At 38.5% G+C, this 16,606-nt stretch overlaps 1 protein-coding gene across 6 annotated transcripts in view; it reads right to left on the reverse strand.

The window, feature by feature from the left end:
* Nucleotides 1–16,606, reverse strand: part of NAV3 (neuron navigator 3) — an 820,281-nt gene that overhangs the window by 166,145 nt on the left and 637,530 nt on the right. For all 6 annotated transcript variants that reach the window (XM_053894885.1, XM_053894882.1, XM_053894887.1 and 3 more), the window contains one exon: nucleotides 11,285–11,400. In XM_053894885.1, the coding sequence (XP_053750860.1) occupies nucleotides 11,285–11,400 (116 nt within the window). The remainder of the gene's footprint in view (nucleotides 1–11,284; nucleotides 11,401–16,606) is intronic.

The following is a 16,606-nucleotide window of genomic DNA, read 5'->3' on the forward strand; positions in this document are numbered from 1 at the left end:
ACCTATGTCATCAAAAAGCCCACTTTGTGGGAACAAACAGTTCATGGTCATCTACATAGCAGTTTCAATCGTTACAATGTACACGCTCAGGAGAATTTTTTGCCAATCACCACCCCCTCCCCCCAAAAAGTGGTGCGTGAGCAAAGCTGTCAAAAGATACCTCTGCATTTCTGGAAGTGTTCCTAGAATACATGGTACTTAGCACTGAGGCACAAACAAGGACCGTCTATGTGGATGCCACTGAGGCAGTAGAAGAAAACCAACTTTACAACAAATTTACCCAAGAGGCCCTTCATTGTTCATTCCATATTTGTGGCGAGGTCACCTTGAGGGAAGTTAAAAAACTAGGCCCCGTTAATTACTAAGTAAAAAAACATGTTGGAATTTTAAGACGTTACCACTCCTTTATAGATATCTAGAATATCCTAGACATCAGGCCAAGAATGCCCAGGGCAGGTTGCTAATTATTTTCCTCCAATAGACTTTACACCCGGTTCTCACAGCTTAGCTTTACAAAGCCAATAATCACAACAAGTAATTAAAAACATTTTTTTTGAGTAACGACAGTTTAAAAATCCAGTCAGAAGAATGGAAGCTATTTGGCTAATGCAAATGTGCAGCTTCTTCAAATCCCCTCCTCATCTTAGGAACACACCTGACTTACCTAACAAGTCAGTGTAAAGTGCCTGTTCCAGGTCACCCAGCATCGTAAGGATCACGTCTTCATCCAGATGAGCTGTGCCTTCCCGCAGGCAGCTTTCTCCCTCCTCTTCAGCCCAGCTTCTGCTGATGCTGCTTTGCCTGGAGGACACGTTCTCATCTTCGGACCTGCTGTCTTCATCACTCTCCCCTTCCAAGCCTTTTCTGGAAGACCAGTCCTCCAAGCCCTCACTGCCCGACTGGCCGGCAGGCAGGAGGTTCCAGGCGCCGGGGCCGCTGGCGTGGTACAGGGACTGCACAGAGCGCGAGAGAAATCTGGACAGCGAGCGCCTCTCTGCATAGTCGGATTCTCTCTGGCTGGCCTTTGCAGCGTTTCCAAACCAGTTGGAAATGCGCACAGTGGGTCTCCTGTCCCCCTCACTGGTGAGGGCAAGATTGGTCAGAGACTTCTGTTTCTGAAGGCAGGCTCCCTTTCTCCTTACTTCTTTGCTCCGAAACACAGAGAGTTCAGCCGGCCGCTGCATGGCTCTTCTAGGGGCTTCTTCTTTTCAACTGGACTTCACATTGTCTTTTTACACGGAGATGGCAACCGGCGCTTTTTGGTTTTAATTAACACATGCACTTTAGTAAAAGCCCCAGCAGGCTCCAACATTCACATAAGATTCTAGAGCGACAGTACAATCAGTCAGTTGCCCACGATTTAGCTTGCCACATTCTCCCCCTAATCAGCAGTACTTACAAACATTTTGCTGGAGCGTATCTGAAGCAGAAAAGAGTTCACCAAAGACACGGCTCCAGCTGAAAGTAGCACAGGAAGCCAACTACATTTTCCAGTCTTCATCCAATCACATATCTCAGCAGGACGATGGGTCCACATTTCCCTCTACCACCTCTATGTTCTCAAACGCGAGGTAGTGAAGCACCGGCGATCTCACTCACGTTTTTTTTGTTTTTTTTTTTTTTTTCCTACCTCTCACCAGCCCTTCACTGATCTAGGTCTGCAGCCCTTGACTCTAGATGAGCTGACACAGCGCAGCATGTACAGCCTCCACAGCAGAGCCCCCTAAGAGCAGAAATTAAGCACTGAAGCCCAGTGCTGCACGAGCGTCTGGTGTTTTAGTATTCCACCTGCATTCTCAGATCTATGGCCCTTCCTTGCTGCTGCAGTGGATGCTGCTGGCTGCCATGGCAGCAAACATCCTGCTAAATTAAAACAGAAGCACTGAAGCGGCTGTCCAGCCCAGAATGCCACAGGTTTCAAAGCCAAGCCTGAATGAGATGCTACACTATTCACCCTATGCACATTTAAATCACTCCTGGCCACCCAGCCTCAGACACGGACACACACACACACGCTCACACACACACATTCTCCGACTCTGGAGAATGACAGACTAATTCTCTATAGCTGCAGGCAGCTGAAGCAGGCAGATCTGCCTTCTGAATGTTGGGATTTGTGCTGTAAAAGCACAAATCAAATTCAAGAGTGTAAAGGACCTAAAAAACGTAGCATGACACTCTCCACTGGCTGGCAGATAATGCTTTAAAGGGAAAGACTTCACCTCATCTCTCAAGGGCTTATTATTCTGAAACTATTTTGTAAAATCCTACCACGACAATAAAAATCAAGATTTCTTTACAGAAAAAATAGCCAAGAAAATAACTCAAGAGGGTTCCCCCCCACACACACAATATTTTCACTCAAAGCACAAAATTAAAAGTTGTTGGCCAAGTAAGTAGAATATAATGATGTGACAAAAAATATAAATATGGTTTTTGATACTGAGCATTTTTTCTAGTCTATTCTATTAACCTACTGTAGCATCATCAGCTCTTTATTTTTTGATATTTTAATAAAAACAGAAAACCTACAAGATAAATTTATTGTATTTATCTCACACTGCTTATGTATATATACTACACCAGCACCCTGAAATCTGATTTTAGGAAAACTTTTTTTAAGTTCATTTATTTATTTTGAAGGAGAGAGAGAGAGAGAGAGAGAGAGAGAGAGAGAGAGAGAGAGATTGAGCACGAGCAAGTAGGGTAGGGGCAGAGACAGAGGGAGAGAGAGAATCCCAAGCAGGCTCTACACTGTCAGCACAGAGCCCGATGTAGGACTCGAACTCACCTTCTGTGAGCTCATGACCTGAGCTGAAACCTAGAGTCAAACCCTTAACCACATGAGTCACCCAGGTGCCCCAGGAAAACTTTTAAAACACTTATTAGGTGTGGTAGGGACCATGTGTACCATTTAGAGCTAAGGAGAAAAGTACTATCAGTTTTCTTTTGAGGTTTTCTGCCCATAAGCATTCCATATTAAAAGGAGTAAAATGGAGAAATACGTAGAAATAATTGTGCCATTCCAATTGTTACATAAGTCCCTGCCATTTTCTGAACTAATATGATCTAATTACTTCTGAGTCTGTTTCATACCGCCTACCTCAACTATGGGAAACACCCCAATTTCTTAACTATAGAAATTAGCACTATAATGCACACTACCTATACCTTTACATATGATAATAATCTACTTTTCGAAGTTAATTAATTCTTCTACCCAGGCTCAAGACAGATCATACATAAATCCTCCGTTTTACACACATATATAAAAGGGAATTTAAATGAAAATCACAATTATTTCCAAAAAATTTTTTTGTAATGAAGCAAACACATAAACTTGTGATTGTGAATACTGATTCTCAATACATCTGTCTTTAAAAATAAATGTTTTGGAACACGTGGGTGGCTCAGTCGGTTAAGCCGCCGACTTCAGCTCAGGTCATGATCTCATGGCTTGAAGGCTCATGAGTTCAAGCCCCGCATCAGGGTCTGTGCTGACTGCTCAGAACCTGGAGCCTGCTTCCGATTCTGTGTCTCCCTCCCTCTGCCCCTCCCCTGTTTGCACTCTCTCTCTCTCTCTCTCTCTCTCTTTCTCTCTCTCTCTCAAAAATAAACATTATAAAATTTTTTTATAAAATTTATAAATGTTTTTATAAAATGTGCTTAAATGAGGGTACAAATGTCAAATCACAGAAACTGATGATTATCCTTATAAAAACAATCATTTTACAAAGAGTTTTTTAAAAGATCAAAATGCCGCTCCCCTTTTGATTCCTAAGCAAAACATTTCTTTTTATTTGCAATTACTGTGACCTAGTGAATCACCAGGTTATAAGACTACAGTAAATATACTGATGTTATAATACTTCATTTCATTTGACGTGTATTAATTACACTAAAGCACCCATGTAGTATAAGACTTATGAAAGCCTTCTAGATTCACACACACACACAAAAAGGGAATTCTTATGTTTTAGACATCAAAATAATGGAAAGCAATAATTATGTCCTCTTTATACAAAGGAGTTTGTGTACCAGTCAGTTTGGACTAGCTCAAACTTTCATGTTCAGAACTCTTGGAGGGCTCATTAAATTATAGCTTGCAGGGCCCCAGCCCCATCCTTACTCATTCAGCAGGTCTGAAAGGGGCTTGAAACTCTACATTTCTTACATATTTCCAGGTGATGCAGGTACTGTTGGCTCTGGGACTCCACTTTGTTAACTCCTAGGCTGATACTAGTGGTTTTCAACTGGTTCCCCCCTAGGGGACATTCAGCAACATCAGGAGACATTTTCTGTTGTCACAACTGGGGAGTGTGGTACTTCTGATACCTAGTAGGTAGAGGCCAATGATGTTTTTATACCCCCTACAATGACAGGACGCCCCCTCCCCCCACAATAGAGAATTATGCAGATTACAATGTCACAAGTGCCAAGGTGGAGAAATTCTGGCTTAGACTAAGTTATGTTAAATTTGCAAGTGCTCTCGAAATTCCAGTGGCTCACAAACCCAAAAATGCATTTTTGCTCACATCAATGTTCACTTTGTTGGCTGCAGCTCTGATTCAGGGACCCTATATACTAGGACCCATGCTAAAAGCACAATACCAGTCTTCAGACATGTTGATCTTACGACAGAGGGAAAAGACATGAGAGATCTTAGCACTGGCTCTTAAAGCTTCTGCTCAGGAACGGCCCATGTCATTTTTCCACTCGCATTTCATTGGTCAAATCAAATCACACGGGCCCTCCTGATTCAGTGGGTCAGGAAGTAAAATCCTCCAGTAGGGGTGAACCCAGGAAGGGGCTGATAAGGAGGAGCTAGTTATTTTGAAGAAATAACCCTAACAGAAAACCCCAAAAGGGTACTTTTGTTTGTCTAAAAACATTGTTGTCAACTCATAGCTACAGAAGTTTTTCCCCTGGAACGACATCAGTTTATCAGTTTACCCTGAACAACAATGGGGATCCCACTCATTGCTTCTCTAGAGGCAGCTATACCTGCTTGTTTCGGATGTGCATTCATATATGGGTATAATTATACTTATTTGTATTCACCCTTATAAATGTATGTTACACGAGGTGGAAGAAGCTTCAGTGCATAGGAGATGAATATCCACAATCAGTACTAAAACTCTCTGATTTTGCCAAGACTTAACATAAAGCATAGCTACTGTAATGTTCTAAAAAGGAATGTTTCTCAGTGTTTTAGTAAACATAATTGTAAAGTGACTATTTAAGTAAAAGACCTTAAGTGATTTAAATTACCTGAGCTTGATTTCTTAATTTTTACAAAAATTCAAGAAAAATGCGACTTAAGTGATCATTTACAAAGGTCTTAAATACGAGATATTGACCATTATTCAAGACAAAGTCTGGTAAGTCCGAAAAGAAAACACATGTAACCATTAACTTATCCTTCTGCTTAATTTTTTTTTTTAATTTTTTTTTCAACGTTTTTTATTTATTTTTGGGACAGAGAGAGACAGAGCATGAACGGGGGAGGGTCAGAGAGAGAGGGAGACACAGAATCAGAAACAGGCTCCAGGCTCTGAGCCATCAGCCCAGAGCCTGACGCGGGGCTCGAACTCACTGACCGCGAGATCGTGACCTGGCTGAAGTCGGACGCTTAACCGACTGCGCCACCCAGGCGCCCCTCCTTCTGCTTAATTTAAATCCTTACGTCTAAAACGATTTCCTGAATTTGTCAAATTATTTTATTACTTTTTTACATATGGTATGCCAGCTTTGCTAATATTAAGTCAGCCTGGCATCTTTCAATGTTTTTCATTTGAATATAAATTCTAGATAAAGATTAAAAAGGACATTAAACAAATGTTATACATGTTGGTAAAAAGCCTTATGTGTGTGTGCACACATGCGCATACACACACACACACACACACACACACACACACACACACAAGGGCAAGTGTGAACCTATATTAAAAAAAAAAAAAAAAAAACTAAACTAAAATCTTTCCTGAATGATTCCCGTGGACTAAAAAATAAAGCTCCCTTTATGTTTGGCAGGATCTCTTGGCACTCAATGAATGGGATGGTCTCTGAGGCCAAACTCTTTTTGTCAATGAACGTAAGAATGAAACCCGAGCCAAAACAATAATATCTGAACCATCATTTTGGCTGGACTTACAGTATCAAGGCTGTGGCATGAATCTTAAAGGATAGGCTGGAAGCAAGAAGCTTGTTCACCTGTTGCCACAAATTATTTAATAACATTCCACTTGACTGTAATAATTAATGGGACCACCATTATTAGATTGGGTAAATATCATTAGGTTTTTTCCCTTGAGAAAATGACAAATAATAGGACACTTGAATGATATATGTAAAGACTTCGGAGGGATATAAGGTCTCCAAATTGTAAAAATCTTGAGTTTTCTTCAGTATGCCATTTTATTGTTATTCATTTCTGATACATTTCTTCACACCATAATTTAACTACACTTAACTTCCAGTACCATTTAATCACAAAGACAGTGTTTTATATAGCTTTATGTGAATTACTGTGTAGATCAAAGTGTAAACACCTAAGCTTCCTGACTTAGTGAATGTCTCTAGCAAACCTGCATTTCAGTGTGAACCACTCAAGTTTGCTCCTTAACAGTATCACCAACCTTTATGTGTCATACATCTTGTAGGTCATGCAATGGGATGTTTTTCACATTGTTTAAGCACAAACGGGGATTTTCCTTTCCCTTGAGGAAGAGTGCAGGGGTGGAGGGAAGGATAGTATCAGGCATGGCTTGTTCACAGAGGCTCAGACATCCCCTACAATGACCTTGAGCTCATTCTCTTCTGTTCTAAGTTCCGTTTTCTCAATGTTTGTTTCACTTGAGGATGAAGGTAACTGCCAGCAGCTACCCGCTTCTTTCGATAGCTTTAGGTCTCGTGGATAAACAGTGTCTCTTTTCTAACAGTGTTAGGGAAAGTTCTGAGATTTATTCTCATTAGTTCTGACTAAACTGAATTGGGTCACATGTCCATTCCTGAAAGAGTTACTGTGGTCAAGGGAAAAGATTGTTTTGATTTGATCTGCTTGGGTCAATTTCACTTGAGCCACTTAGACAGTGATTGATTGATAGAGAAATGGTTTCCCCCACCAAAAAAGAAAAAAAAAAATATTAAGGTGCTATTATTAGCAGATGGGGTAAGGGAGGCTGGTCAGGCAAAAGTACACCAGGACATCAAGGTGTATTTATTGTGAAGCCAAAGGTTCTTAAGATACAGAGGTCTAACCAGCTTAAGATACTTACTAAAATACTACATGTAATTTTATATTTCTATGTTTGCATTTATTTTCAGGTTCCCTCAAATTGCATAGGCTTCAAAAATTCACAAAACCTGGATCTTATCCTGCCAAGACTAAATCCATCAGAGTTCTATACCGTTAAGTCTACCTCCCTTGGAGAACAGAACAGAATTCTTCCCCAGGGAGGATGCCACACCAACCATTAGCAGTATGAATTCAACAACAGCAATAGCATTGATATTTTTTATTATAGAAAACCAGTGAGTTACCAAGATTTCAATTGAGTGCCCAGTTTTACAATAAGAAACTAATGAAAATAATAAGGTAAGTAGAATTTCATTTTTCAAATTGTTTTTACTGAAGTTATTTCTTCCTGTAATATTATTTTAAGCCCTATATAACTCTTTACAGCTAATTTAGTTGTTCCTAGGCATCTAGTAATTTAATTATTTGTGGTGTTAAAGTTCAATTCTTACTCTTCTATAGGAGGACTCATGTCTTAGTCATGTTTGTCTTCCCAACCTTTGGAAAGACTGGCATGTATACGGAACCAGGTGAAGATTACTGAAAATATGGATGGATGAATGAAACTGTATTTTAGAACAATCCTGTGCATTTATTAAGTATTACAGTCATCTCTCTCTCTCTCACACACACACACACAAAGGAAACCAAGGAACAATTCAGCTAAATAATGACAGTGCAGGGGCCAAAATTATTTTCTCTACTTCCTAGAACATTTCATTTCCCCTAATTCATTTTGTCTTCAAAGGAATATTCTGTGGGCTTGGCAATAATTTCCAGTGATTTTGTGGTCTATGGTTTCTCTAGCAGCCGGGATGTAGTAAGTAGCAACAACAGAAATCAGGAAGAGAAGAAAGAAGGAAAGGAGGGGTCAAGAGAGGTTGTATTTTTGTTTTTCAAAAATTGAAACTGGAGAGATGTTGTATCCTGAGGACTAAAGAGAATGATTTGGTGTAGAGGGAGCTCTTAAGGAGGTAGAAGAGAAAGTAATCCAAGAAAAGGTGGTAAGAATGGGTATAAATGTTGTGTCTAGGTAGATGTGATGGCAGGGTTGTATAAAATTCTTTTCTCTCTGCTTTAATTTTTTTTTCAGTGAAGTCAACATCAAGGTCATCAGTTAGAGGATGGGAGAGTTGGTATGGTAAGTTTGAGAAGAAAAGGCATGAAATTATCATCTAAGAACTTGAGAGGGGTCTTAGGTGAAAAAAAAAAAAAGAGTGAATGGACTGGGGAAATACAGAATGATTGCTCGGCAGCAACAAATACTCATTTGAGGTTGGTGATCATAAATGTAAAGTGAATCACATCCACATGGGACATGTTTTTTTCTCCAGGTTCATTCACTTCTGGTATGGAACTGGTGGAGAGTTTAATGTAACCAGGTCTGTGATTTCATCAAATGAAGTGAGAGAGGAGGAACAGTAAAGAGTATATGCAAAAGTCAAATTGCATTCAGTTACCACAGGGATTCAGCTGATTAAGGGGGGGAGGGTGGTAAGAAATAATATGAAGAGTTTGGTGAGGGTCAGTAAAAAGCTGTAGCATCAATGAATTTAGAAATCCTAGCAGAACCAGTGGTAGAGTCATGGAACAAAAGGAAGACCACTGAAAAGCTAGGATTTAATCAGTAAGAATGGGGTGCACAGAAGTGAACTGATAGAGAAGCCGCAGATTCTGATGATGCTCAGCTCAAGGGTGTGCCAGTGAAAATAAGTAGCTCAGGAGGGATTAGAAGACAAGATCATTGGAAGAAAGGCCAGGGGATGCTAATCATTCTCTCATCACTGGTCTACCTGTATACTCTCATCTGTGTTCTTCCGATTATAGTACTCAAATTTTTACCCTACTAATCATAAATGAATATCATCTCTGTTCTGGGAAATCCCAAGCTTGCACTGAGATAAATTTTATTATTTTTATTATCATTTTAAACAAATGTTAACAGAAATGACACAATCAGGAAAAGACTCATTTCACCATTTATGCTGTTTTCTTTTATTCCTATCTAAATCACAGACTTGAATCTATTATTCTATAGAAATAATTAATAAAAATGCAAAATAATATTATACCCTGTGATAAATCCATTAAATTATTATATTATGTTAAAGTCTACTTTATATTTCACTTTCAAGTGTTATATTTATTTTTTAATATGTTCATTTACTTTGAGAGAGAGAGTGGGGAAGGTGCACACAGAAAAGGAGAGAGAGAATCCTAAACAGGCTCCACACTCATTGCAGAGCCCCACAGGAGGCTTGACACAGGGCTGAATCTCACGACCTTGAGATCATGACCTGAGCCTAAATCAAGAATTGACGCTCAACCGACTGAGCCACCCAGGTGCCCCCCACTTTCAAGTGTTATATTTAAAAACATCAGAACGTTAAATGGAAATATCAACTAAAAATGTGAAAGAATGATCAAATGATGGACAGAATAAGAAACTGGAGGAAAAATTCACATGTGGATTATTTATTTAAACAGATACTCAGTGATATGTTAAATTCAAAGAAACAATGTTCCTTTGTGAAATTCCCATAAAACCTAAAATTCAAACTGTATAAAAGCATTTTATCCTACATATTTGAGCTCTGGTATTTCATAGGCATACTGATACATAACTGAAGACATTCATGAATAAAGAAATGTGTGAAGTATATGCATCTCCATGCCACACCAGATTTTAAAAATATCTAGTCACAATACAGATATGTATCATCATTCTCATTATGAGACTATCTGGAGCTATGGGAAAGCCAAAGCTTCCCCCAAGTACTTGAAAATTCTGTAAATACAATCCCAATAGCTATGTCTTAGCATTACCATATCTACCTCTACCCGGAACCGGCCCGTTGCAATCTTCACACAAAACCTCTGATGCCTGATGATACCACTGATGATTCCAAAGGAACCCTCATAATGTTGTGTTGTCAACGGGATCAATATCTCCTGGTGGATATTGCAGGAATGGCTAATGCCTGCCACAGTGTTCAGATCTGCCAAAGAGCTTCTGTCAAACAAGCTCTTTAACCCCCAAATTTGTAATATGTTTATTTTCATGAACTTCAGGACAATATTTTGAATCTTTCAAGCATTAGAGCAATTTTTTAAAAAAATTAAATAGTTCTTTCATTTTTTTTTTCTTCAGAATATATAAAGGCTGACCAGAAACTTATTGGAATAAGAGAATACCTCTACTTCTATGAATTCTTACTCTTAGAATTATAAAAACTGTCCTCAAACTCTCTTTCCCCTTAGTATGTTTTTCTAAAAAATTCTTTAGTTGCTCATTAATACAGATTTTTATATATATTAGTATTAATTAATATATATTATATATATTATATATAATATAATTACACCAAAGGCCTTCCATAAATGCCTACACTCATTTGGGTTCTATAAAAACACACTGGACTAAAGCAGAGAAGCTGGTTTTATATACTTACAAACCTAACAAATTGTATATATGTTTTTTCCTTACATTATTTATATGTAATGAAATATTTCCATAATTAGAATTTTTCCTAAATACACATTTGGAGCCATTGTGTAGGAATGTTCTAAAGAGTAGGGAACTGAAGACAGAACAGGGTGGGATTGGCCATGGTACATTTGTATTGACATCTGATCCTTAACATTTTTTAAAATCTCCAAATATATTCAAGGGCTGTCTTATTAACAATGAAGCTTCCCCAGGTTTTCTATGATTATATTGAACTTGACTGAGGGCAACAATGACTTGAAGACCTCAGCCTCTAAAAGCCCTACCATTCTTCACAAAATTCTTCACAGAACAACAAAGAGATCACCCTGAGCAAAGTAGACAAATATCTAAGAATCTCTGATGCATAAGATGCACACAGTCCATTTATGCTTAAGAAAAAACAGTACGGCACAGATATGACTTTTATTAAAAAGACTTATGGAGAGATTGCAAAAATTCTGAGGTCTGTCCTACCCATCAGTCAGGTCACTTACCAGATATCTCCTCTAGGCACTGCTTAGCAGTTTTATTATATGATACATCCATCTTAGTAGGACTGGTACAGGAGTCAGCAGATGGTAAAGAGGTGCCTTCGTTTTCTGAATGTGATCTGAAATTAACCAAAAAGACAGAAACAAATAGCAATTGCTGTCATCAGTGCCTCAAAATTCCCTAGTACAAGCAGAAGTCAACATTTCTATTGTTGTAGTACAAGCAGAAGTCAAGTTTTCTATTAAGGTAAATAAGCACTTCCTTATGACGACGACATTCTTAAACTATCTGTAAGAGAAAATCCTTATTTTCATATACAACCCAAGTACGAGTGAGCTATTAAATCATATCTTAGCCTTTTCTACATTTGAAAGCCTGTAATTACCAGTAGTTACATTTGGGGGGAAGCACAAAACATGAAAAGATCCAACTTTTTCTGCAGTTTTAGATAAAGTCTGGCTAAATTGCATTCTTGTGAGAATAACTAATAAAAATACTGAAAGCATCCCTATAGTTTTTTTTCATGAAAATTCTAGAAATATATCCTAAAACAGAAAGTGTAAGTAAAAAATTAATGTTGAATTTGTTCTGAGCCGTAAACATCGCTATAATGTCTCAATTTCAGAAAAGCCAGTCAATCAGAACCAAATTCTCATTATTAAAATTTCATCTACCTTATGTTTTATATTTGTGTGTGTATATGTGCGCGGCTATGTATTTGTGTGTGTGATTAACATGTAGAGAGTAGGTCTCATCAGATAAAAGTATACAACAGATGGACTGCATATATTTTGATATTCTAATCTTCATGCATTACTTCTTTTATGCACAAGCAAATGTTTTAAGAGGCATGATCTTTCCTGATGCAGCTTCAAAATCCACATATATTTGATCCAAACCACCACATCTTAAAAAAAACAAAAACTAGAGGATGAACTAAGATACAGGAGGAGGCAACCTTGAAGTCCCATTTGTATTACTGGGTTTGGATCATGGTGAGTGACCACTAAATATTTCTCACTTTTAAAAACTATACAGAATATTCCAAATATGTGAAAGAGGAATTCAGTATGCTTTTTTTCTGAATCAATTTCTTTAAAATTTATTTATTTATGTATTATTTATTTATTTTTAAGAGAGAGAATGTGCATCTATGCAAGCAGTGGGGAGGGGCGCAGCCAGAGGGAAACCGAGAATCCCAAACCAACTCTGCAGTGTCAACACACAGCCTGATTCAGGGCTGCAACTTAAGAACAGTGAGATTATGACCTGAGCTGAAAAAAAAAAAAAGTCAGACGCTTAACCATGTGAGCTACCCAGGTACCCCTGAATCAAAGTTTAATTAATATGTTACTTTTATTCTAAGTCCTCGTGTTGTTTGAGAGAAAATAAAGTGTAATCACTGATATCCACAATACTTTATATGAAATGACATATCCAGAAACTCTGAAAAGCTCGTTAGGATTTTAAGAAATCGTGGAAAACATTATGCTATATTTATGGACAAATGTGTATATATAGGAATTAATATACAAAAGAAAAAGCTAAGTGAGAATTCATATAAATGGCCTCTGTTGATTTCTAGCAGACTGTCCTTATTTTATTCTAACTTGAAACTGAATATAAAAAGCATGGAAAAATTAAGAAAGAGGATATACTGTTCAAGTGAAAGGACATAACATAAAGGCCAGTAAAGACCTCAATGTTGCTAAAATCAATGCCTTTTAGTCTTTACCTTCCTTGATGTCTTGGCAGCATTTAGAACAGCAGACCATCATTCCTTTCATGAAGTCATCCTACTCTGGCTTCTATGACAAAAACTTTCCAGTTTGTTCCCCATTCTCTCTGGATGCCACTTTCCCCCTCTTTTGCTCTCTTTTACCCAATCATTAAATGTGGTTCTGGGTAGTGAAAAGAAGGGGATACAGAGGGCAAAACTGTGGGTTCCTCAAAGCAGGATCTTAAGCTTTTTCCAGTTTTCATTGTAGTCTCTTTAGATGATCTCAAGCACATTCACTATATTCATGATTACCTAGCCACACATGAATTCCATATTCTAGCTCTAACCCAGCACTTTCCACTGAATTCCAGATGTATAACACAGCTATTTAATTGACATAACTTCTTAATTGTCACAAAGATATCTCAAATCTATCATGTACAGAATTAAACTTGTAATCTTTTGTTGTAATCTAAACTTGTAATGTTCCTTGTTCATGGTATCCTGGATGAAACCTTTAGGGAAACTATAAGGTGGCTTTGTGTGGTCTGATCTCTGTCTGCCTCTCCAGTACCATCTTGCATGTGAGTCTTCTTATCTCTCGTCTCTGTGGTCACACGAATTTTCTACCCACTTCTCATAGCCCCTTGCCTCAACCGGGCTTTTACACTCCATTACTTTCCTTCTCTCTTCATCCAATTAAGTCTCTCCCTTCAGTTCAAGTAACTCTTAAAGAACCATCTCTAATTTTCAGGTAAAGTCCCAAATTGTAAGTACTTATCTACTCTCTGTATCTATCTTGACAGTACTTCGTACACTTCCAATGCAAAATCTAATTATTTGATCAATGTTTATCTCCCAAACTAGACTCCACTGCCCACGTTTAAGCTCGCCGTTGTACCCCAACGCCTAGCCTTGGTCTCGCAATGTATTGCACTGAGAAAATATTAGATAAATAAATGAATAAATCTTATTAGCCATCATCATAAAATAGTATTAGAGTACAGCATATGGAGGGAAGCATGGTATAACGGTATATGCAATGTAAAACTTGGGTCTCTAACTAGTTATTAACTCATGTGACCTTGCTAAGTTACTTAGCCTCCCTAAACCTCAGTTTGCTCATGTATGAAAGAAAAATATGTGCCTTCCAAAGTAATTTGAACTCAAGTGTTATTATTACTAATAACAGTAGTTCACTTCTTTTCTTCTCTGGCCTCCAGGTTCTCCTATATCCCCTGTCTTTTGATAGCCCCACCTTCCTCAATGCTAAAGCCCACTACAGTCGGTTCTTCTACTTGGGCTTATTTCTTGTGGGCCACTGCACCTCCCTGACCTGTTCCTTAGCCTGCTGTCCCTGAATGAAGGGTTAAAATCCGCTGAAGTTTTCTAAGGATATTTATTACTTGCTGAAGAGGTTTAAATGGAGAGTATGTGGTGAGATTGGAGACCCCAGGGAAACTTTGCTGGCTGTCTGCCAAGAAGCCTCAGAAAGGCAGGGTGACTTGGTGAACTGGCTGTGAGCCAGGATTGGCCTACAGTCCTGCAGACTCAGTATTCATAGACTGATCTCTCAGAAGCTGAGTCACATTAAGTAGTTCACTTTGATGGCTGGCTATAGTCCAACGCCAATTGGTTCTTACGAGAACAAGATCAGTAGCTGTTACCGGAGCCCGAATGCATGTGCTCATGCTAGTTACAAAGGTTCTAGAAAAATCTGTATCAAGTAAAAATGTATTTTGAATGTGTCTTGAGAGTAGAAATTCTGCTTTGCTCTGAATAAACAGATCTTAAAAAGTTGCTCAGGAGCTGACGGTAGCTATCTTCCTCAGCGTATGAGACTTGGTACTCAATTCCATCAGCTGTCTTCAGGCCCTATTATCTGAGGCTCTTATAAAAAGTATGCACACTACTAGGGGCACCTGGGTGGCTCAGTCAGTTGAGCGTCTGACTCTTGATTTTCGCTCAGGTCATGATCTCACAGTTCATGGAATTGAGCCCCATGCCAGGCTCTGTGCTGACAGTGAGGAGCCTGGCTGGGATTTTCTCTCTCCCTCCTTCTATGCCTTCCTTGCTCACATGTGCTTGCTTTCTCTCAAAAATAAATAAATAAATAAATATACACATATTTTTAAGTATGCACACTTCTGACAGCTCAGTGATCTATTAGAACATTTCATTTTATTTTGGTTTTTAAAAATCTGTCAGTGTGTATTTCTGGCTGATTCCCGCTTTATTATCTTTTTTATTTTAATTTACAGGAGGTGATTTTTTTTAATCCTATTTATTTTTGAGAGAGAGTGAGAGACATGGTGTGAGCAGGGGAGGAACAGAGAGAGAGGGAGACACAGAATCTGAAGTAGGCTCCAGACTCTGAGCTATCAGCACAGAGCCCAATGAGGGGCTCAAATTCACGAACCATGAGATCATGACCTGAGCCAAAGTCGGACATTTAACCGACTGGGCCACCCAGGCGCCCCGACAGGATACAATCTTATTTACCTTATTTTCAAGTTCTTTGGTGTATTTTCCATGGTATTACCTATATTATGAACAATAGGGAAGCAGATTGATCAAGGAAAGGAACATGGAAAGGGTTAAATTTTAAATAATTTATAAAAAGGACCTACAAGACATCTCGTTTCATATGTGCATGTAAATGGATCCAGGTCTCTGGTCTACATATGTCACAAACCATCTATTTCTCCAGATTTCCACTCATTGTATTTTAGAGTGGATTCAAATTTTAACTCTAGTCTCCAGAGGGGCAATCACTGCTAACTGGTAAAGATTTAACTTTTATACAAATGATCAAAGAAGTTCAGTTAAATCTCTGAAGACTCCCAACATGTCCTCTCTTTTTGTGCATGTTTCACTCTGATAAAATAAAAGGGTTTGGGGTGATTCATGAAACAATTTATGAAGACTTCAGAATCAATAGTGTTCTCCAATCAAAGGGTTCATTTTGACAGACACAGTGAATAATGCAGTGGCATCATTCACTGTTCCTACATAAACTGATACTACATTTTCCTCATTCTGATTGGAAAAAGGAAAAAAAAAAAAGTAAGTGTCATGATGTTCCTGTAAAATATTTAAAAGACCTGAATTGTGCAGACTAATTACTGTGTATTTACAACATGGTCAACACGTTGCAAGTACCTACTGAAACTGTCAAATATAGCATTGCAAAAACGCCATATTTAGAGTGTTAACAAGCCAGGCTCTCAGGGTTAGTATCTCTTACCAAGCGTGGTAGCGGTGAAAAGTGTAGAGTTCACTGATGATTAACACGAAAGCGATTTCCTGTTTCTGTGCACTTACCATGTGCCAAATACTATGCCTGGTATTTTACTGATGGCATTTCACTTAAATGTCCCAACAATCCTATTGTTATGGAATGAATGTCTGTTTCCTCCCCCAAATCCTTACCTTGAAAACTAATCTCCAATATGATGGTATTAGGAGGTGGAGGCTTTTTGGGCTCATTAGGTGTTGAGAGTGGAACGTTCATGCCTGGGATTAGTGTTGTTTTAAAAGACACCCCAGAGAACTCCCTCACCCCTTCTGTCATGAGAGGGCAGAGTGAGAAAATGGTCATGTG

This window comes from Panthera pardus, unplaced genomic scaffold (assembly GCF_024362965.1).
Source record: "Panthera pardus isolate Hobbes unplaced genomic scaffold, ASM2436296v1 HiC_scaffold_6, whole genome shotgun sequence".
NCBI lineage: Eukaryota > Metazoa > Chordata > Mammalia > Carnivora > Felidae > Panthera > Panthera pardus.